The sequence below is a fragment of the Amblyomma americanum genome, chromosome 10 (assembly GCF_052857255.1).
Source record: "Amblyomma americanum isolate KBUSLIRL-KWMA chromosome 10, ASM5285725v1, whole genome shotgun sequence".
Taxonomy (NCBI): domain Eukaryota; kingdom Metazoa; phylum Arthropoda; class Arachnida; order Ixodida; family Ixodidae; genus Amblyomma; species Amblyomma americanum.
Genome location: NC_135506.1, coordinates 31,511,553 through 31,534,440, shown reverse-complemented (window position 1 = coordinate 31,534,440; position 22,888 = coordinate 31,511,553). Strand labels below are relative to the sequence as shown.

Genomic DNA, 22,888 nt, shown 5'->3' with positions numbered 1-22,888 from the left:
AGGGCGTTTTAAAATTTATTTCAAATATCTTTGTTGCTAATATTGTTTTAATTACTTTGTTCCAAAAGTGGCTAGTGATCAACTGCTCCGGGACTTGTGCGCCTCCTTCGTAGCAAGTGCTAACGGGCGAGGATCAGTCTGCTGCGAACTGCATTGCGTGTCGTTCCCGGGCAGAGATTGTGAGTTTTCCTTTATTGGCGAATATACAGTTTTATGTCTTCCCGTGTTTATGTCGTTCGTGACAGCTTGTCTCTTTCGCAAGAGGCGCCGTAGCGATTGACTTTCGCAGGCCGGCGTGTAGGCTTAGGTGGCGGGACAGTGCCAACCCCCGAGAGCTGTCAATGCTGCCGCCTTCGGTTAGGATCCACCGTTGCCCCGAGGATGGCTTTTTGGATGCGTTCCGTTATGAACTCTCAGTAGCGCGACTTGGTGCACGCATTATCTGACTTTTACATGCTGCTTGCCCTTAACGACAGACAGGTGGAGCGAACTTCCACGCCTGTCAAGTCGGCCCGACCTGAGTAACATCGTGCCCGGAGGGGTGGCGAAGTTTACTCTTTTCTCAGGCCGGAGAATCTCGGCGGTGGAACGCTAACCATGTTCCATGTTTTATGCGTTTACTTATTGCAAGGGCCGGCGCGTGTGTGAAGTGTTGACACTTCAACGACGTCCCTCGCACCGGCGCGCCGTTCGCCGCCCGCTCTCGTCCGTACTACCTCGGTCGACTTCCGGTACGACCTGTCTGTGCTGTCAGAAACAAAACAAGCATCCGATGCTGCGGGCGGGCATTCGCAGTTTTTGCTTCTTCCCGTCTTGCTGTGAAAAACCACAGAAGCGTAAAGGAACGACTGTAAGCCCCGTCAGAAACTTCCTATTCTAGGCGCTAACGCCAGTCCGGGTGTGTGGGCATGCTTGCTCCAAGTGCCTGGGCTCTGTCCGGCAATTCTTGCCGCCGGTTCCTGAAGTGGCCGTGAAAAAGAAGCTTCCCTAGCCCTCTCACCGCTGCTCATCACTGCGCACATAGTATCTGCGTAGGGGTGACGCATACTGCACTGCTCAGGTGTTTAAACGCGCCTCGTTGTTGGTCCATTTAAACGAGTGCTTCCCGTGACGTCATGGCGGTGGCCGTAAGACCGTTAAAGGGCTCCCCCCCAGCACCTTATAAAAATATCGCTCCTTAATTGTGGTGCCGCGCTCCGCGGGAGCCTTGTAAAGGATATACCTTTTCGGCCGTAGCGCGGACTGCGTAGATCGTAGTTAACGGGTAATGGACCCTATCGCTATATAAGGCAGGTCGATCCCGTTGTGAGATTTGCATATTCTCACACGCGTCAGCGCGCACTCGCCGCCGTCTGCTTGGCTCCGTGCCCACGAGGAGTTGCGTTGGCTAGCGGTCTCATTCCACGCTTGTAGTACTCCTGCGTTATTACTTTTTTTTTTTATTTCCGGCCGCCTTGCCGGTTCTGCGTTTTCTCTCGCGTGTAGTACAACGGAAGAAGACACTTCGTTTCGCCGACAGTTTTACTTGCGTTTCGCGGCGCGCTGTAGTGGTGCTGAACCGCACCTGTCGAGTTCATTCGTTTCCATGCCGCTGGTTGTGAAACCAGAGGAGTCTTATCCACGAACGACGTGGCGCTAAGTGATGCGAGGCAGCCGACGCCTTGTGAATGTCGATACTGGAACTGTGTCGTAACGCATCGGAGTTCCGTCTGGTGCTGGCAGCTTTAGAACGCCGTCATTCGAAAAACACCTGCTTGCGTGTGCGTGGTGTTGAATCTTTTTTTTTTTTCCCTATGGTTATTTCCCACGTCGTGGTAGTGATCATTCTGTGGGCTAAGATCTCTGTTCTGAACAGCCTTGCTTTGAGTAGGCCCGGTGGTATGGGTCTTCTGCTGTCGGAATTGCCTGGCATCGACAGAATTGTTGTGAAGTGGCTTGGAGCTTGCTAAGAGGAGCCTGGGTTTGGTTCATAGCCTGTGCCCTTGTGCAAGCTACTGAATCGATTCTTTTTGATGTCATCAGCTCTATTTTGGTGTTTTTATGTCTGATGTGAATCACATTTGCTCAGTGTGGACACTGTTGAACCAGTATGCTGTCGCAGGCAACTGTGAGGTTGGTGACCTTTGATTGCCGTGCATTTTTCGTTGATTACTATTTCAGTAGCAAAATGCAATGGTTGCAGAAGTTCTCTTGTGTTAGTACTGAGTATTGGTAGCTTATTTCTAGCGTCCAGCAGTTATGGGGTTGAATTGGCCAACAAGGGTGAAACTTTCTTAATGATGCTTTTTATTGAGGTGGCATATGTCGCTCAGTCATGTGTTCCTAGCACATGCACATTGCGTTTTTTGATCTGTTTGTTAAAGCTTTACGTCAGTGCTGATGTAATTTCAGGACTGGAATACTTCTCTCTATTCAGAGTGCTCAGTTCTGCTCACATCCAGCATGTTTTTCTGGTCCACTCACTCCATGTCCATGATAACCATATCGAAGGCCGCATAGAGGTAGAGGCACTTGCGTGGCGTGGTAATCGTAAGCTTTGGGCTGTTATTTGTCATTGTTATCAAGGCTTGAGCATATCGGGCTTGTGAGTGTATTTCTTGTCACAGCATTCATGAGTTGTTTGTCAGGTCGCCTGTTGCATCTGTTGCTAGGTGATCGCTTGCCCTATTTACAGATGGGATAAGATAGCTACGTAATATGTAATGATAGAAGAGCTAACTTAGTGTAATGCTCACCCCCCCTTTTTTTTGGCGCCACCATTCAACAGTGGCAAAAATTAAATATATTTCCACATCATACTTCACCAATTATTCTGTTGGGGGCATTAAATAGTACATTTAGTAATGCGTGGTTTCAGTCTAAACTGCTCTCTGACAGTGAGTTGCGTGGCTTCTCAAGATCATTTTCATTGAAGGTACTTGGTGCCTGTTTAGGTTTTTTAATCTTTAGAAATAATTGGCTCTTTTCATTCTTTATTTTTCCTTCAATGAGTCTTGTGTTGCCCCAGCAATGGGAGGTGTGGCCTTGCAGATTAGTTAAGTGCTCAGAACAAGCCTGCCTAATGCGCAGAGAGAAAGAGCACGCATAGTGTAGAGCGTGCACTACTTTCAAAGTTGGATTGTGCGTGGGTGTCCGCTGTGGGCGCCGTCGAGTCTGCGATCTCTACGGTCTCGTGGCACCCTCTTTCCGGGTCGTACGGGGGAAGGGGGGAAGGGATGACGGCGTGTGGGAAGTGGCGGTGGCTTGTCTGCTGCCCCCTCGAGGTCGTTGCTGTTTATCGAGAGTGTGTGTGTGTGTGGATGGGGAGAGCGAATGATATGCCCTGCATGTGGTTTCTTGAATTTTGTCTGGCTTTTCATTTCGTCAACAACAAAAAAAAAGCAGTTGGAAACAGCCCATGGCCAGTACGGAGCTGTATTGGTCCACTTACCACTCATAGCCATAAACATCAGCATTTTAATAGTTGTCTATCCCCTGCAGTCAGCAATTATGATCCGGTCTCAGTAGAACTTTTAAATACTGATTTTCACAAGGAACACGACTGTTTATGCAATTTCTGTCATGGCTCTACTGTTTTGTAGCGACAGCTACATTACGGTAGCATTTCGAGCCTTCAGCGAGGTGGCGCCGCCACCCTGTGGCTGCGCCGCCACGGTGTCACGTGGTTGGTCACATGGTGCGGAGCAGCTGCTGGCGGCAGGGCGCCGTGGCGGATCACGTGGTTGGTCACGTGACCAAGTTTCACTCAGCCAGCTGTAGATATCGTGTCACTGCAGGTTTAACCAGAGGTAAACCACTGCCAATTTTTAAGATGACAGTTGTGCTTCATTCGACTTAAACAATTCAGGTTAATAAATTTAGGGCTTTCGAAAAGTGCATGTGCGTAAAGTGTATGAATTCGCGTAACATTAGAGCCACATCGGTGCTTGTGTCAAATAAAAGGGGGTCAATCTTAAAAGCCATTTTCTGCATTCTGTGGTAGAGAGGGTAGGCAAATGGCTCTTGATGTTCACAAATTGAACAAGGGAGGGGAAAGCCTCGGGCTGCTTTCCAAAGTTTCGACAAGCGGTATTTGTCTGTGTGAAGACAAGCAATTGTCCATACGAAGAAAAGTCCTCTTGTTGAAACGTTTGCAAGCACCCTGAGGCTTTCCTCTCCTTGTTCACTTTGTGATTTTCTGCATTTGTTTTGCATGCCCGTCTTCAGATGGCTCTACGTAGCTTGTTGCAAAGGGTTCAAAATATGAGCTTCAGCCATTCACGGCAGATACCTGTGGTGTTAGCGTAGCCGACAAAAGTTGCATACACATGTAAGTTGAAATTGTTAGGGGTATGCAATTTTGTTTTGTGGTTAATTTTTTGTTTATGTAATGAGAAAAGCTTCAGTAGTTTTTTTTTTCTTTGTCTCTGAGGAACAATGTGTGGTTGTCACAAATGTTGGCTGAGCTTCACTAAACATTTAAGTTTTATCTGACTGTAATAAGTGCGCCTGAAAGCCGGTCTGGCCAGAGGCTTGGATCTGATCGCTTTTGAGGGGACTTCGCAACATGAATGCCATTAAGAAACAGCCTCTTGTGAGTTCTCGTAAAAAAAAAAACAGATCACGGAGAGATCAAAGATGCTCAAGCAGCACGCTTAGGGTGGAAATGTGGTTGACTTTAATCTGTGTTCGGAAAGCACTGGAGATGTCAGGGGGACGTGCTATCTTTATGGAGGCCACACAATCTTTGCATCAGGATGGCCTTGCACTAGGGCCTGATGCCCTTGCTCCTACTGATAGGTCTCTCTAAAATCTAGTAAAATCTGTGTTTAGCATTTTATGCATTTACTTAGGCCACACCCAAGTCTTTGTGCACGTTTCTTCTTGCTTGCTTTAGTTTTGTTCTGTTATTGTATAAAAGTTGTTGGAACCGGGAAAGGAGGGGCCAGTAAAAGCTTACTTTTCTATGCCGATTGCTTTCGAGCTTCCAGTGCACATTTCTACACATGCTTTTGAGCAGTGAGAAGTTCTTTGCAGTTCCATTAGTTCTGCAGCATGCAAGTCACTTGACCCTTGCATGCCATCTAGTGCAGGTGTAACTCTTACATTTGTGACTGCCGATGGTGCGTCGTACTTTCAGAACGCGCAGTTCAGTGCAGCATCACTAGACAAGTGGTTTATAGCGAGGCATGGTAGTGGGAAACACATGGATGAGTCAGACGTGCCATTGGCATATGGAAAGGGCGGGTGACACATTACCTTCTTTAACTGCGACATATCCTGTCTAGGGCTGCTCATGCATCCGATTTATTGAGACTGCAGCCATCTGATTTTATGGAAATGGGGAAAGCAGCTAGTGAATAACCTTTTTTGTCTTTCTAGTTTCATGTTGTGGCAGTGTAACATTCAAGCCGTGTAAACCTTTTAACTTCCTCTCATCCGCTTTATGACTTGGCTGTAAGAAGTTTCTTCATTTTTGCTTTTCCTTTTATCACTGAGAGGTTACTAAAAGTGCTGTGCTGGCATAAGGATTTTTGCAATTTTTTTATCCTTTCGTTCTCATGCTGCTTCTGCTATACAACTCTTCTACTGGTTGCAAGATTGTGGCTGTAACTTTTCTACTTCTTTTGATTTATTTTTGCCGCAGTGGCTGTATTGCAATGGGGGTGAAATTTATAAAATCACTGCTGAGATTTCAATGCACAAATAGAGCTTCCTCAGTGGTTGGCAGTTCAGGACCCTTCGCTGAGCATTTAGTTGCAAGGATGCATCGGGTTTTCTTTCTTGATTTCTTTGCGCGTTAACACTTTGCTCGTTTAAGCACCACATTGAAGTTGGAAGTAAAAAGTTGCTGACATTTGTGTGCAGTGGACTTGACTGCGTTGTTGCCGTCTGGAGCCTTGCAAGTTTTTGGCAACGAGCTGAACACGCCGCCACCATGGGAGAGCAGGGGCCCCTTTGTGTGAATGTACATGCCACTAATGCCACCACAGAGAACCTGAGCCGTCATGACATGCTTCATTGGGTCAACGACTGTCTGCGTACCAACTACACAAAGATTGAAGAGCTGTGTTCAGGTGAGGATGTTGGAAATGCTTGCACTCTAGCCCATAGTAGGTCTGGCTCAAAAAGTGGAAGCTCAAAATATTAGTCAAATATTTGCAGTTCGTAGTTTAGCACCATCTGGTGTTAAGAGACCGAACTGCAATGTCTGACAGCATTTCTCTGCTTCAAAAAAGCACCAGCCTCACTAGTAAACCTTTTAAGTGTGTAATGCTGTGAATATGTGCTCTGCTAACTGCTAGTGTGGTGCGTGCTGTGGTACGTCTTTTTTTCCTCTAAAGCTCTGTGTTGATAGCATCAACGAGGTACATTTCTAAGTTCACTGACAATTAGTCTGGTTTTAGTTTGCACCTTGGAATCTGGCTAGTACTACTAAGGAGCAAAGCTCTTTTCAGCGTCAAATTGGAAACATCGCATAGGATGTGTGGTAAGAGGGTGTACAAGAAGTGTTTTGTCCTTGTTCCATTTCACTGCTGTAGTAAGTGGGCTTCTTTGAGCTCTTGATTTTTTTTTTTGTATACCTCCCGCATGTTAAGGTTTTGCCTAAAGGTGTAGATGTATTGTTCAGATTCCATAGAGTCCACACACAGTAACTACTAGTCTGGAGTTTTTTGCCCACAGCTCCATGTGTACTGGCTGCACGCAATCGATCGAATGCAAAGTAGGCATCATAAGCAGTTATGAGCACACACTGTGAGAACTCTTAACCCTTTCAGGTTTTTTGCCGTATATATATGGCAGCAGTTTTCTGTCCCGCAAGGTCTTTGCCGCACGGGAGCTGTTCCAACCCTCTGTTTGAAATTTCACGCCATAATGACGATGCATGCTCACTGGGAGGTGCTTCCACCTCCTAGGACTTATAAGCGTTTGAAATTTGATCGTGCTACCTTAAACAGAACTGATTTCTAGCTTCAGCGTGTCATGCGGTCTGCAGCAATGCCCTTTTGTGGTTTTGGTTTCACTGGGTGATCACTAACTTGACTTTTATCTTTATTGGCACCCCCTTGCAGGGGCTGCAGAAGTTGATTTCCATCTTTAGTGGCACTGCTCTTAGCTTATCACCTACGCCCATGTGGTACTCTTGCTCTCCCTGTTTCCGGAGTTTCCCTTTAGTTCTTCTGGATATGGCCGAACGCACTGCCAGTTTTCTTGACACAGACAGCGATGACTCTTCCACGTTTTGTGTGCAGACTGCGATAAGGCACTGCGCGTAGACCAGTGTTTTAAGAAATACCGCGCTCTGAAATACTGTTGAACATTTTGCAGTTCTGAGTGATGCTGACACCAAAATACTGTTCACGATTATTTTTTAACACTTTCTTCCGGGCTTTACACATTTTGTGCATTCAAAATCTGCAATAAAGTAAATTGAGCATGTGGGAAAGTTAGAAAAAAAAAAATTCGACCCTCAAAGGGTTAAATGTGTTGAATAGCAGTCCACATGCTTGTGTTAGTCCTTCCTTCTGTACAGCTGTGTTTTTGTGGCGACGGTTTTATATGGAGTTGACTCTTGTGTGTGCCTCTGCTCTAGCCTGATTTCGCGTGTCAGTTTGGTTGAAGCTGTTATTTTTTACGGTCAACAGGTGCTGCATACTGCCAGTTCATGGACATGCTCTTTCCTGGTAAGTATTCTGTCCATTACCATTAAAAGAGATGGAGAAAGAGGACAGTCTCGATTTTAAGTCTCGAAGCCTTAGTGTGTTCCTATGATTTAGTTGCCGTGTGCATGTGCAGATTCTTTTCATGACGCTGAATATTGCTTGCGTCTGGGCAACTTTTAAGAGGTGACCAGATATGAGCGTTTTGTTCCACTATACAGGTGGACAAATGCAGAGTGGAAAGTGGTGACGGTGCACCAGATGGAAATGCATGCACTAGCTGCCACGGTGACTGAGTGGTCATGGTGCTCAGCTGCTGACCTAAAAGATGCTATTTCGACCCTGGCCGCGACGGTCTCATTTCGATGGAGGCGAAATGCTGGAGGTTCATATACTGTGCGGTGCCAGTGCATGTTAAAGAACCCCAGGCAGTAGAAATTATCTGGAGCCCACCACTACGGCGTCCCTCATAGCTTGAGTCCCTTTGGGACGTTAAACCCCATAAGCCAAACCAAAATTCATATACTGTGCCACTTGCAAAAATATTGAGCCAGGTGTGCCCTGAGGTTGCACGTTGCTAGTCTGGATGCATGTAGAGCGTCACATTTGATGCCATTCTCTTCGAAATCGAGCCTGCGACTGATCCCCACATATTAAAGCCATATTTTGGCGCTGCCTGCTAAGTGTATTGCTGCTGAGTTGTTGGGCACATGTCAAAGCAAACAGTTTGGCTTCTTTTCTTGTGCCATGTGGGTACCAGGATATGTTCCTGTACATGTCCCATGTATATTGGTACAAGTTGGATATGCTAAGGCATCAGTTATCAGCTCTTGCTGTTTTGAATCTGCAAATGCATTGGGTGCAGTGTCTGCTACCAGGTTAGGCATTTGTCATGTTCTTTTACCGGATTCGCTTATTGTAAACCAGTTGACAGTTTGCATCAGATCACTAATGGATCGCTTCTTTCATGCTTGGGGCAGGTTCAGTGAGCCTGAGGAAAGTGAAGTTCAAGACAAACCTTGAACATGAATACATCCAGAACTTCAAACTTCTTCAAGCATCTTTCAAGAAAGTTGGTGTCGACAAGGTATGGTGGTCTCTTGAAGTGCTGCTCTGAGTTTACAGGTTTTGTGTCCTGTAGTAGCGGTCATTTACCTTGCATGCATTGATTAGTGTATGGTTGATGCTTGCTGCGGTGGCCCCAGTGGTTAAAGGGGTGTGCTTCCGAGTTAAGAGTATTTTGCCGTGCTTGCTGCATCTATATAAGGGCCGAAATGAAAGTTTGCTGTGCGCTGAGACTTTTGTAATGGTGTGCCAAGTGAAGGAAATAAGAAATCTTGTATTTGGTTAATGCCGGTCTTGGTACAAGAAAGAAGCTTCGTGAAACCGAAAGTGAGTGGTGGTTGCTGTAAGAAATGGTACATAACTAGCCCCTGTTTATGCATGTCATTACATTGTCTTGCTTAGTGGTTCAGTGCTTTGTGGAGATGCAGAGGGATAGTCTGACGCGATCTGATGGTTATCCATCTCTCGTTCCACCCAGACAGGATGAATAAATTCTTGTTCTGTTGGGATGGTCACTTAGTCGTAAAAGTGACAGTAGGGGATACGGTTATCAAGGGGCTAGCTAGGACTGTCTAGTTCATTTAACCGTACTGTAATGAAGTTGTTGGAGTTCTTTAATTGAATGGGTTAATCCTGAAGTGATCACCTTCAGATTGCTACAGACTGTGCTGAAGCATAAAGAACAGGTAGTAATGTAAATCAAGAAATGGTATTGCCGCCGTGGTGGCTCAGTGGTTATAGTGCTCGGCTGCTGACCGGAAAGATGTGGGCTCGATCCTGGCTGCGGCGGTCGAATTTCGGGCGAAAAGGTGGAGAAATTTCCGGAGCCCTTCACTACGGCGTCCCTCATAGCCTGAGTCGCTTTGGGACGTTAAACCCCCATAAACTGAACCAAACCAGAAATGGTATTTTAAATTGGTGCCAGAATATGCACACACAAGAGAAGACAACTGTGTGCATGTGTTTTTGGTTCCTTTAAATATTTATTATAGCTGCCTACTTCCCCAAGAAATTAGAAATGTTAGCAAAGCTGGAAATTTGTCCGAGTGAAGAAAGTGATTGTAACATCGCTTGGCATGTGCTGTGATGACTTTTACAATCATTGCAACAGCCGATGTAGAAGACCCGCGGGAATTTGTCTGAATGAAGAAAGTGGTTAGAATGTTGCTTGTCAGTGGCTGTGATAACATTTACAGTCATTGCAACAGCTGATGTAGAGGACCATGGGAATCCAAAGCACTCCTTTCTGGTCTCTTGCGACATCTCTGTAGAACATCCCGGTGGACCGCCTGATCAAGGGACGTTTCCAGGACAACTTTGAGTTTGTGCAGTGGTTTAAAAAGTTCTTTGACGCCAACTACGATGGACGGCAGTATGACCCCGTTGAAGCACGAGGCAACACATCTGTCATCGGCACAGCTACATCTGGTTCAACCTCTCGCATAGCCAACAACCACAAAGTTGCCGCCTCAAGGCCAGGTGAGGATATAGTCCATGAGGGCTAATGTGCTGGAACCTTCTTTGTGAATGGGAATTCTAACAAGAAGCACTGCTGTTTAAACTAGCAAGCAACTCAAGGCACAGCGGCTCAGTTTGTCCTTGTTATGCAAAAATTGCTAATTGCAATCTATATTTTTGCTCCTGTAGCTGACTGAAAATTCAAAGGAAAAACTTGTCTTACTTGAACAGGCGTTCTACTACAGCAGGCTCTCTCTGTGATGGACAACTCTAATGGCGATTTCGACTAGTCAATCTGGACCAGCTTTGAGAGTTCCATTGGTCGTTTTGGAAGTACGGTCTTTACAGCTTAGCACTCTCTTTCGATGTGCTGAGAAAGGGCGGATTTAGCCGGAATGGACGGTGATGTGGCATTGTTTTTGGAATGGCCGAGCTTTGTTTGCCTGTGTTTAGCGTTTTGATACCTCGCCAGTTAACCCTGGGCATTTTTTTACATTTTTGATGATGTTGTCATATCGTAGAGTTAGTTTCACTTGCCCCAGTTAATTCGGAAAGTGGCTGATGGAGTCCAGAGATCAGTGCCAGTGGTGATGCAGAAATATTGCCTTATAGATATTACCTAATCAAAATGTTTCTTGAATCTCATCACAAACAGTCAACAAATCACAGGCTACATCAATGCTGCAGCACATAACTATTCAGGTGAAGCAGTATGGACACACATGCGGGGCATACGCTCATTCCTGGTGTTCAGCCCCGATTGTTATTGACACTTGGGCAAGGCTAAATGTGGCATGGGTCAGTGCAGGATGAAACTGAATTGTGTCATCATCATTGGTCGTCAAGCGAAAATGTGGTGACTGACGCCAGGCCCAACTTCTGGAAAAGTTGTTATGCATATGAGCGCTTCCTCCTGGCTTCTTGTTGGAGCATGTTTATCAGGATTCGGTCATCCTGTGGCAGAATCAGCCGCTCCACTGCGGACTTGGCACCTCACTTTAGATTGACCAGCGGAAATCGCTACAAGAGACCATGGAAGTTCAATCTGTCAGATAAACAGAAGTGCCCCAGAGAAAAATGTGAGCACGTTAGGTGTCTAAATGTATTTTACCTGACAACAATGAATGAAATGGGCTTGCAGTGAGGGTAATTGGAGTAGCCAACAGATTTTTCGGACTTGCATGTTACTTTAAAGCTTTGCAGTTGCAGTGGAACAGTCGGACACGTTGGAAACGTGTACGTATTCATGAGCGATATTTCAGACACTATGAATTCCTGGAACTCTATTTTTTGGACTAAAATAGACACTAGCAGTGCTGTGGAGATTGTTCCAGAAGTTCGTTTTTCAACTCAGCATAGACATGAGTGGGTGTCACAGTTGCAAACAACTGGCCTTTTGCTGTTTTGAAAGGCAGGCTTCTTGGATTTAAACGGAAGCAATAGGATGGACTGCCGTGGATAGGCTTGGCTGTTTCTCATTTCTGCCGCTCGAGTTACTGACAAGCTGTTTGTTGCCATCAAGGTGGCCAACAATGCGACTGTGCGATCACATTGAAATCGGGGCAGCACCAATATCTGCCGTGGCTTAGAAGGTGCACATCTTGCAGGGCAGAAAGGAGGACATGACGGTGAGGGGGGTGCAGGTGGAGGCCCCGCTTCATCACTGTACTTCCAGTCTGTTCCCTTGCTCAATCGTCGCGATTGCCACTGCCACGGAAAACTGTTTTTGCTTCGCGCAGCACATTCATTGCATGACCCGCATTGCAAAGTCTGGTATTGGTGACGTTGGGTTGTGTGGTCATGACGAAAGCTCGACTCAGGCTTGAACGCAACTTAATGTTATCGTTTGTAAGCGGAACGTTCAACCGGCGAAGTGTGAGATTTTTGAACCCTTTTTGCACAGCAAAGTGATTGTTTATAATTCATGGATTTTCTGGAGTTCGATTGTTTGGTCCATTTAATTCGGTCCTGCTGAGTCGGAAAAATTTGCCGATCTCAGACTGTAAATTAGTATCCTTGAGTTTTCGGATATGCTTAATTATTTTGACTTTTTCGCGGCATTGCGGCATGCCCCACAAAGCCCATGTTTAAGAAAGTTTCAAATCCTGTACGCATCGCGACTGATTGCTCAATTTTTCTGCCCTCATTCGCACTCACTGCAGCACTGCCGCTAGCAGAAAATTCACCATATAATGCCTATAGTGGAACTTCATAAATTAAAGGGGAATCGAGAACTTATCGAATACCGCATAGACTGGTTGTAACGCATAGCGCGGGAGTCGGGAAAATCCGCATTATAAGCAGTACTGCACTGTAACCAAAACAGTTTTTCCATGCATTCGCGTTTTCAGAATGGCCAGCCTACCTTTTAAAGTGCACCTTCATCAGACGCATGTTGTGCATCAGACGCACAACACTGCAATGACTGATAACATAGAAGTTTATTTGATCATTTTGTCGAAGTGAATGAAAGAACGACGTTATTTCAGTCTGGCGCTGCGACTGAACTGCGTGTCTAATGGCTTCATCTTCAAAAACGGTGAAGCACTTGAGAGCTTGCTCGCTGAGGTTTCTCTGAGTGCAGTTTCTTGCAACAGTCAAGCGGGTCTTTGCACAAAAATTAGGCAGTGGCTTAGCTCTGGTTAAGCCTGGATATACAAGCGAAAAGCCAGTCGTACCACTAAGTCTTACCACGTGGTCGTTGTAACGGCGAGTCTTGGGATTTTCCTCTTCTGACTCTCTTGTTTCCTCACTCGCTTGGCTGCTGCTGGCTGAAGATGCGGCCAAGACATTCTTTTCGGCTTCTTTCCGACGTCGTTTAGCAAGGCGTATTCCCCGTTGTTCAGGCGTTTCGGCTGCACGTTTAGCTTTGGCTTTATCATTTTTTCACTCTTGTGCAGCCAACTCCCAAGCGAGTACTTCTGGATCGGACCAGTTTAGTTTCTCAGCTTTTCTGCGTAGTCTAGCAGCAGCAGCACTCTCCTTCCCTTCCATGTCGAGTGCGCACGCCTATTCTCTGGCAAGCGCATTATATAGCCTCCTTGCGCATGCACATGACGCACATGTGCAGGTCAGGCGACGGAGTCGGCGGCGGTGACTGCTGCGGCAGCGGCGAGGAGCGACCACCTTCGCAGGCGCCGTGATGTCACTCGTTTTCGCGCATGCGCATAACTCCACTTCGGCTCACACGAAGATCGGCTCTGATCCGCATAGTGAAGCTTTTCGCTTCAAAACTTCTGCTGCACTTTCACTCACTTCGTTTGACTCATCCTCGGATAGAGGCTCATCATGACTGCGCACCGCTGCCACGATGTCTTCATCTGAGGCGCTTAATTCACACGCAGCGTCGTTGGGTTTGCGACGACGACGACGAGCTTATCTCGTGCCGGTCCTTGAAACGCTGAATTAACCATTCAATGAGTTGAAACCATCATGTCCCACAATGTTTTCAACGCACCTGGCCTTGGCTTGCAATATCGAGCCACTCACAGGAACGCTCTGGGCCCGGACCTCGTGAAACCTTTCAAAGTGGTGAGATCATTTTACTTTGACGCACGAATCCGCTTTCTTGTGAGCGATGCGGAGTCTTCCTCTAGTTATTGACGCAACTTGTCGCTGTTCTTCCAAATGGTGGACATGGTAACGTCTGCGACACCGAATTTTTTTGCCACTGTAGCATTTTTCAAACTGCTCTCGACGTCCCTCATAATGCTGTGCTTGGTTTCGACAGCTTGCTATTTCCTGGCTTTCGGAGGAGCTGATGCCATCGGAACTGAAGACAGCCGAGGCTGGCAGACTTGCTTGCATTGTCTACTTTTCGCTACACGCGTCGACATATATCTCGCTCATGGGCTCAGGCGTAACGGCGCGTGTTACAAGCAGCGCTTGCAGCATCACAGCAAGGGCAGTTGTCTGACATCCTCTTTCCCCTTGTATCTATCTCTGCAGTGCACGCCACCAAGCCCATGACGCGCAACACTCCAGTGTCCAAGCCAATCGGAGCGGCGACACGGATAACAGGCAGCACAGGTGCGGGCGACTCTCACAGGCTGGAGGAGCTCTCAAACCAGGTGGGCAGTTCTCCCGATGTTTTGTTGCATTAAGTACAGCAGAATGCTAGTAGTGATATGACGGCTGATATTAATTTCAGTGGTACTATAATTTGTAAAATTCCCAGGCTCCGGCCTGGGAATTTTGAAGAATTGCGTACGATGTGTAGGATATTGGGTGTTCAGTGCTGCGATGAAACGGAAGCGCAAGCCTCTACCACATCCTCGAGCACTATGTTCTGCCCACACATTGCCATTCGTGTGGTATGCACCGCTAGCAGTGAGCGGCAGTGCGCTACACATAGCCAACGTTGCTATTGCTAGTTGTGCGGTACCTCTGTTCTGCCCACACATTGCCATTCGTGTGGTATGCACCGCTAGCAGTGAGCGGCAGTGCGCTACACATAGCCAACGTTGCTATTGCTAGTTGTGCGGTACCTCTTATGGTAATTTTTAATTTTAAGAAATCTTTTTTTAAGAGTATGCAGACGTTTTGGAAGGTCCACCGCACTTCCTAAAGCTAAGAAAATGCCTGTAAGGTCATTTTGTTAGTGATAAATAAGGAATCTGCATGCAAAAGCATTTTCCCTGAAAATTTTATAGTTCTGACTGATACATTTTTAAAGAGTAGCTTCCACTCTTAAAAAGGAACTCAGAAATGCCTCCATCCTGCTTAATTCATCCCATTCCGTACTAGTTATTCAGTTGTCACGTTTCCAATTTTGCCTGTGTTTTGTGGGTACTTTTCGCACAGATATGCTGCCATGAGCATAACGTAGGGTGGAGTTTCAGTCCAATATGCACATAAAAGCTTTGTGTGAACATGGAGTCTGTTCATGTTGTTTGTGTCATTTAAAAAGTGGTAGTTCAGAAATCAAAGTGTGGCAAAACCGTGATTGCATTGCTGCTGTGCTGCCTAGTACTGCGACTGTCCCCCGTTTTTTTTTCCCCTTCTCTATGTCACACTGTTTCTTTAGTGCCTTCCTCTTCTCAGTGGCCTGCACAGCCTCCTTTCCATGTTCATAGTCGGCTTTCCTTTCTTTTTTTTCCATTTTTGCCGTGTGCTTTGCCTCAAGGCCCCCCAAGGTATTCGAGAAGTTGGCTTCTCCTCGCAGCTCATGAGCATGATGCTAAGGCTATCTCAATAAGCGCAGTTTTGTCGTTGTCAATATCTATTTGGTTTCGATAGTTGGGCTTGCATTTATGCCATTGCATGTCTGCTGTTTTGAGATTTCCTTAAGTGCGCGTGTATCGTGATGGCCAAAGGCTCTGTGAGTAACAGTTCGGTTTTCAAGAGGCTGCAGTTTCCTGGGTTTTTAGTAAATGAGTTTTCTATAGTGGGGTTCTACTTTAGTACCATATACCATAGCTTAAAGCAGTGAAGCTTGCAAATTTGGCCCATTCTTGGCATTTAAAGAAACGTTTAGTAAAATTGTCTGCTGTATTTCTGACTGGTGGACTCCAGCCATACAGGTAGTGCTTTCTGATTGGTAATCGTAAGTATAAATAAAGGTGATGCAGGCAAGATTTCAGACAAGAAAAAAACCTGTGATGGAGTTTGATGTGGTTGCTCCTGCTGTCTGGTGGGCAGTTGACCTGTGGATCTGAACTCGTTTGGTCTCCTCTTATTGCTGACCGCGTGCGTCCGCATTGGTTGCGCAGATTGCAGAGCTCAAGACGACTGTGGATGGCTTGGAGAAGGAGCGGGACTTCTACTATGGCAAGCTACGCGACATTGAGGTGCTCTGCCAGGAGTGTGAGCAGAAGCATGGAAAATCTCAAGTGGTCGACCAGATCCTAGAGATCCTCTATGCTACTGAGGTAAGCAGCACTGTACTGTTTGGAAATGGCCGTAAAAAAAAAGTGGCCCCGTAAACTGAAATCTACCTCTTCATTTGTTAGCTGCCGTGGTGGCTGAGTGGCTACGGCGCTGGGCTGCTGGCCCGAAAGACGTGGGCTTGATCCTGGCCGCGGCGGTCGAATTTCGATGGAGGCGAACTTCTAGAGGCCCGTGTGCTGTGCGATGTCAGTGCACGTTAAAGAACCCCAGGTGGTCAAAATTTCCGGAGCCCTTCACTACGGCGTCTCTCATAGCCTGAGTTGCTTTGGGATGTTAAACTCCCATAAACCATCTTCATTTGTTGAACAGCAGAATAGGCTTGCAATATTGATACTGGACAAGCCGGCTTCTTGTGAGACCAGAGTGGAATTTCAGTATCTTAGTTGCGGTCAGAGTGACCCACCTTAAGTGCTAGGCCTTTTTTTTATCTATTTTTTTAAAGTTGGCGTTTCTTGCAGAGTCTAAGCAAATGCATTGCTGTAAATCATCTGATGGGATGCCGAGTTAAGTCATTGCAGAAGTTTTCCATGCCTTGCGGTCTTTGCAACTAAGGATGGTTTTGGCTTGAGACACAAACATCAAAATGAGATGTCTCCGCTCTATGCCAGGAGTAACAAAAAGCAATTGCTCTTTTATTGAATGCTACTGTTCTACAAGTGGTCCCTGCTTTTAAATCTTCAGACAGAAGATGAGGCAGCTGTAAGTGTAATTTTGCATGCTTCGTGAAACATGCCCTTTATAGGCCACAAAGGCGTGTCATGCAATTGACATCTGCTGCTTTTATTACTTCAGGCGGATGATGTGTTAAGCGTAAGTAGGACCATGCATGCTCGAAGAAATCCTGTACTCTCAACGCACTCTTAGTGGGCCACACCAAAAGGGTGTTTGGTTAGCTGCTTGTGCTTGTTACAATAAATCTGGCTGCTGAGCTGATGATTTTGTCCAGTAGCTCAGAATAACGGTGGAAATAGTGCGACACAAATCTGAGCAGACCCTGCAATCGTAGCATTTCCCTAACTGCCTTTCTTTCTATTAGCTGTATGCTCTGCCTAGGCAGGAAAGGGGGAGGGAAATAGAGAGAAGAATCTTGTCAGTTGAGTGATTTCCTATCTGGTGATGCTTATTCCTGGTTCTTTGTAACTGGTCTGAAAAGGAAAGCTGCCAAATTAAGGGCAACAAAGACACTCAACAAGTTAATCTCTGGGACCTGTACAGCCAGTTTGATTATGAAGTCAGCATAGAATGGTAGTTTCTAAGGTAAGTTATCTTTCAAGGACAATATTTATACAGTAGAAGCTCGAAGATACGAATCTCACGGAGTCACAAAAAATATTCGTGTTATACGAAATTCGTATCATCCAAAGCTAACAAAATCCGTATGCAGAAACACTAGAAATGCGTTTACAGAGGTCTGTCCACTGTTGGCGGGATTTATTTATGGCCACCATTCAATGCATGCTTTGCATGCTGCGCAAGTGGCGATTGAGACGTGAGCGTCATGCTGGCAGCACTCTAGTGTTCGAAGGGGCGGTCGTTGCTCGCATGTTTGTATCATTTGTAGTGTTGCGGTCGGTACAGCTGAAATACTGCCCATGGTACACAATGCATTCTGGCCAGGGCCAATGCATGTTAATAAGCTGTTGTGGCAACTGTCCGAACACTCCGTGTATGGAGAAATGTATATCGGAGTTTGTCAGTATATTTATGAACGATGGAAAAATAATTTCAGGGAAGCGTTGGAACTGAGAAGTGTGCCGTGTATTGCCGCGTATTACTTGAACTTTTTATTCCTTACAAGAACTACCCTCTAAATTTGGGAGGTCGCCTTGTTGGAGAGTTTCAGGAAATCAACTCGTTGCAGTGATGCTGTAAACTAGTCTAAGAAGAACCTGCGCGCAGAACCACGCTGTTTGCTCAGTTGTGCGAGTGTGTTCGCTGGCATGCTGAGACATTGTCTTCAGAGTTCTTCTGTAAGAATAGTTTTTGGGAGCCCTGTTACGTAAATGTTTGAGTATTGGAATTGGAAGAGGTGGTGTTATTGCTCAAGTTTGATGCTAGTAACACTGAACACTATGCTGAGTGGGGCATTTCCAGCACCTTGACAGCAGTTTTTATCAGGTGCAGAGCTTCTGTTTGTAAAGAGATTAAATGCTTGAACTTATGTAAATACGAGGTGCTATTTGTTAACAATCATTGCTGGGTGAACGAAAAATGGAAGAGCGATGAGTCTTGTACAAGAATGTCTCTGTAATGGCAAACCTCGTTACAGATTGTAAAGAGAAAACGGGGAGGGGGTGTTGATTTATTCAAATTCTATTTTGTTTTAATTCTTTTTGTACTTCATTATAGCCCCATGCCTTCAATGAGACTGGAAACATGCACCCAGAGGGGCGGATGGTAAGGACCGAACAAAATCGGACGAAAAGATTGTCATATTGGCTTTACATTCTTTCCGTGCCTTCCATCCACTGCTCACGAACATATGGAGAGTGCAAGGCGTGCTTGTTCAGAGAAAATAGTGCTCAGAGAAGACAATCTCATATTCTAGCTTTCCACCTCTATACACTCATAAAAATCTATATTCATGCATATGAATCTATATTCATGCATAAAGTAGCACATGGTCATTAAAATTTATTAACACAAAAAACACAACGGAAAGGCAGCTTTAGCAGTGTTTGGGGGGGGGGCTTAAACAGTTCAGACTTGCACGATATTCCGGGCTTTACCGAGGAACCGTCAAGCACATTATAGGAACGTGTACATATTCACGACCGGTATTTCAGGGCCTGTAGAGTCAAAAACGCTTTTTTTTTTATTCAAACCAGACTCTAGGGATGCTGTGGAAATCTTTTTTTTTTTTTTTTTCCCTGACTGAACATAGACATGAGTGGGCCATCTTTACCGCGAAAGGTGCCATGCTGGAAGGAAATGGAGGCAATTAGGTAGACTGGATTTGATAGGCTTGGTTATTTGATCCTCATAGTTGCTACTCGTGTTAATGGCGCGCTCTCATTGCCATAGAGTTTGCCTAGCTAGATAGAGCGCACGATCACGTTGAAAATGTGCTAGTGGCAACGTCTGCCAAGGCTCGGACGATGCTGCACGTGGGAAGGGTATTAATGCAGGGTGGAGTGCAGCCAGATGCGCTCACTTCCTTGATGTCTCCTCTTCCAGTGGGCTCCCTTTCTGGGTCTTCGTGACAGTTGTTGCACCGGGAAAACTCTGTTCTCTCTTCACGGTGCAGGCTGTGCATCGCGGCGCGTTGACTGCACGACCCACGGCCGTGTCGCACGTTCTGTTAGTAGTGGTGTGAGATGGTGGGGAACGCGGGACACTGCGAAGGTAGTGATATTTCGAAGCCGGCTTCTCACAGCAAAGTGATTTTCTTGAAGTTCGCTGACGTTTCCGAATATTACATTATTCGGACCGTTGTTTGGGTTCCGTCGAGCCTGAAATATCAGTCAGGGACTATAGTTCTTTTATTCACCCGTTGTTCGTCTCTAATATTGATGCATACTAAGTGTGCGGCCACCGCCCACCACTCCGCAGAAGTCTTCACAACTTCGAGCAATGAAAGACTCTCACAGGGTTGCCTTCATCAACAAGCGCGAGTTTATTGTGAAATCTTAATACAGGTACGGTTCTGTCTAGATTGTGTCTAGAAGGAGTGAGAATAATTTATTTACCATCCGCTTTGTATTGGGTGGGCACCGTGTCGGCGCCCCAGCCGTAAAAAGTATACTAAGATCGTGTGCAAATCAGTTCCTCAAACGAGAATTTGAATTTTGTGCCGTTAACCCCCGCTCGCTCGAGCTGGCGATTGCTTTCACGGGCAACAGGTGTATGCTTAGTTTCTTGCATAGCAGTCAACGCTGCGGAGGCTGCAGAGGTAGTGCACTCTCAAAGTACTCCGCCACATATCATACATTCTCCTCGAAGCCTTGGTGAGTGTTTGGACGAAAACAAAGAGCAGTATAGAAAGAATTGCTAGCATTTGGAATCACAGTCGAAGCTGTGAGGCGCTCAGTGTTCGGGCCCTCGGGCAATAATTTTCAGAGTGTGAGCTACTTTTTAGGCACAGATGATTCGCCCCACCAGCCACATGTCATACCGCCACATGTCATTCTCCTCGAAGTCTAGCCACAGGACGAAAATGTCACAAGAGGTAAAACAAAGTCCAGGAGGTTGCTAGGCGCTCGAGATTTGTCACAACGAATTGTGCCCGTGCTAACTGGTTGTGTGGTGAACTACTTTCTGGGCGTGGACTTACTCTGCGTGTACAGGTGCACTAGGCTTGGCAGCATTGCCTGCTTGTATGAAACGGAGTGCAGACAATGCGAGAGCAAGCTTCCAGTAACCTCGAGAGCATCAGTCTCATCGGAATATGCACAACGGATTACCGCCTGGGCTGCTGGGCATAAAAGGCAGGATGGGGTGTCATTGTATCAACTTTGATCACCATTTACCTCTTGACCACTGGCCTTGCATTTTTTTTTTTTTGCTTTGAGCTAAGTGTGCGGGTAATGCTAGCCCACGAATAACTGTTATTAGTTCGGCGTCTTGCAGTCTTTTTTCCTTGGCTAGTGAGAGCTGCGAAATTAGGGGTGGGGCAACTGATACGCGGCAATACACGGTAATCTCGTCAAGGGCCTAGTAGTAGTGCAGAATACGTCTCAGCCAAAAACTCATGAGCAGTGCTGTGCTGTCTTTGTTCAGCTCCTTGTGCACTTCACTTAGTTCTGCGGCGAATTTTTTTTTTTCTCTGTGCAGGAGGGTTTCTCTGTTCCCGAAGACTACGTTGAGGACGGTGGGCCTGTGGCCGCGGGTGAAGAGGAAGAATACTGAACGTGCTTTCTCTCTTTTTTTTTGTGCCTGCTGCAAGTTTTTGGTCTCGGTTCGAGAACGCCCCAAATGGGGCACCACGAAAGCAATGCTTTCTGGGAAATATGCATTCAGTTGAAAACCATTGTGCCCCTTCCCCAGAGTATCTCCTCCTGTCCCCCCTTTTTTTTCTAAACATTTGGATAGCTGTTACTTTTTTTATCCTTTCTGTTTCTGGGGATTTGGGGGCTTGGAATCGTGCTCATCTGTACATGAGCAAACTGTCGACTCCTGAGGCATTGGTGAGACTGAAGCAATATGCTCTCGTTGACTTAGGCCGGCCGGTTATTTGTTCTAAAGGTCTCTGGCAGTTAATTTCATGTAAATTTTAATCTTCTTCTTCTTCGACAGAGTTTGTGTTGTCATGCTCTTTGTTTTTATATTTGTCTTGTCGAGATTGCTTTATGATCTCATGTGTGCAGCCCACATGATTTGCTTGTGTAAATGTGAGCTATGGGGGAGGAGTGTAATTTTCTTTCTACTGAGACTTACTGGTTTAATCTAATATTTATGGCCATGGTTGGTTGAATGGCAAGTGTGGCTGCTGTTTTCTTCTTTACTTTTTTTTTTGTCGAAGAAAGGGGAAGTGAAATTGCGGGCATGACTTTTCGCCTGTGGGATAATGACGAGAGCATTTTTTTTTCTTATCTGCAATATGTCAGTGCTCCCTGGTTACAAGAGTTGTATAGGTGAATGCCCTCTTACCTTTCGGCCTGTTTGTTATGCATGCAGTAGCCCACTAGAAGGTTCTACAACCGTGCAACTGCGCTAATACTGAACACAACTGCTGCCTGTTTCTGCGGGGGCCAGAGGCAGAGGATGCAATAGCACGTGCACGAGCAAGTTTGGTGCATCGCTCTTGATGGTAGGTTGTACTGCTGCTTTGCTAGAGGCAGTTGAATTGCTTGTCGTTTCGTCGAGATAGTTAATATAGGAAATATTGCGGGGAACTACAAGGGTGGGCGTTGTTGACTGATGAGCTGCATTTTTAAAACTGACGATTGCCAAAGTGTGCGTTTTGCGTAAACTCTTGTACAGGCATTGAGGCTATAGATTACGGTCCAAACGGCGCGTGCATGTTCAGTATTAGCGAAGCAGCTTCACCCTTGCATATTAAACTTTTTTCTTAGAAGTCGTTTTTTTTTTCCCTGTTTAAACCCGGATGCACCTTGTACATATGGACTCTTAGGCCTGTTGGTGTTCCACTGTGCACCTGTTTTGAATTATATGCAGCAAAGAACTTCCTTTTTTTTTCTCCTGTGTTTCACTGCAGTTTCCTACACCTTTGGCTACCTTTAAACTAATGTGCTGATCAGCGCTGTACACTGACACGCTTTTTCTCGCTATCTACACTAATGGTAAGTGTGCAGTGCGAAAGCAACAAGCGCTGCGACTGTGCACAACATTGGCCTTTTTATTCGCAGTGCAAAGTTGTCAATAAAACAAATTTACCTCCCGTATGTGTTGCCCTTTGTTTGTTTTTGAACACTTGATCTTGTGGTTGTGCTCTTCTAGCTTGGTTCGTGTGGGTAGAACAGAGCATAATTTGCATGTTTTTATTGAAACACCCTTGCCGTTGCTTTTAGTCAGAAAGGGGTATTGCTTCTCAATACTGTATGTTGCAGCATTTTGTACAATACAGATCTGTGTCAATGTACCATAGGTGTTCAGTTTATCTCAAACAACACAGCTGACAATTTCAGATTATATCTTGCATTGTTCCTGCAATACATGCATGATTATTCTGGGAACACCAGAGTGTATGCAGTACAGAAGGATCATGCTGTGCACAGGGAGTACGCATGATGCATGCATGATGTACCTTACAATATTGGAGAACTCCAAAAAACTGTAAACATGGAAAAAGCACTATTGACAATGGCCTTCATTGGCCATGCTGATGCATGCTACACCAATAGAATCGGTAAACGTGCTGTTGTGCAATCTGCTCC

General features: G+C 45.9%; 1 protein-coding gene across 3 annotated transcripts; it reads left to right on the top strand.

Annotated features, from left to right (window-relative positions):
* Positions 1–89: 89 nt before the first annotated feature.
* Positions 90–22,396, top strand: Eb1 (microtubule-associated protein RP/EB family member 1). 3 transcript variants are annotated; one of them, XM_077640744.1, is made up of 9 exons: positions 90–179; positions 5,848–6,056; positions 7,626–7,664; positions 8,621–8,727; positions 9,977–10,184; positions 14,112–14,233; positions 15,875–16,033; positions 18,402–18,449; positions 20,826–22,396. In XM_077640744.1, the coding sequence occupies exons 2-9, from the start codon at positions 5,918–5,920 to the stop codon at positions 20,898–20,900; spliced, it is 897 nt and encodes a 298-aa protein (XP_077496870.1). In that variant the 5' UTR covers positions 90–179; positions 5,848–5,917; the 3' UTR covers positions 20,901–22,396. The 3 variants fall into 3 exon arrangements, with proteins under 3 accessions (XP_077496870.1, XP_077496871.1, XP_077496869.1); XM_077640745.1 differs by lacking the exon at positions 18,402–18,449; XM_077640743.1 differs by lacking the exons at positions 90–179; positions 18,402–18,449 and adding an exon at positions 860–2,112.
* The last annotated feature ends 492 nt before the right edge of the window (positions 22,397–22,888 follow it).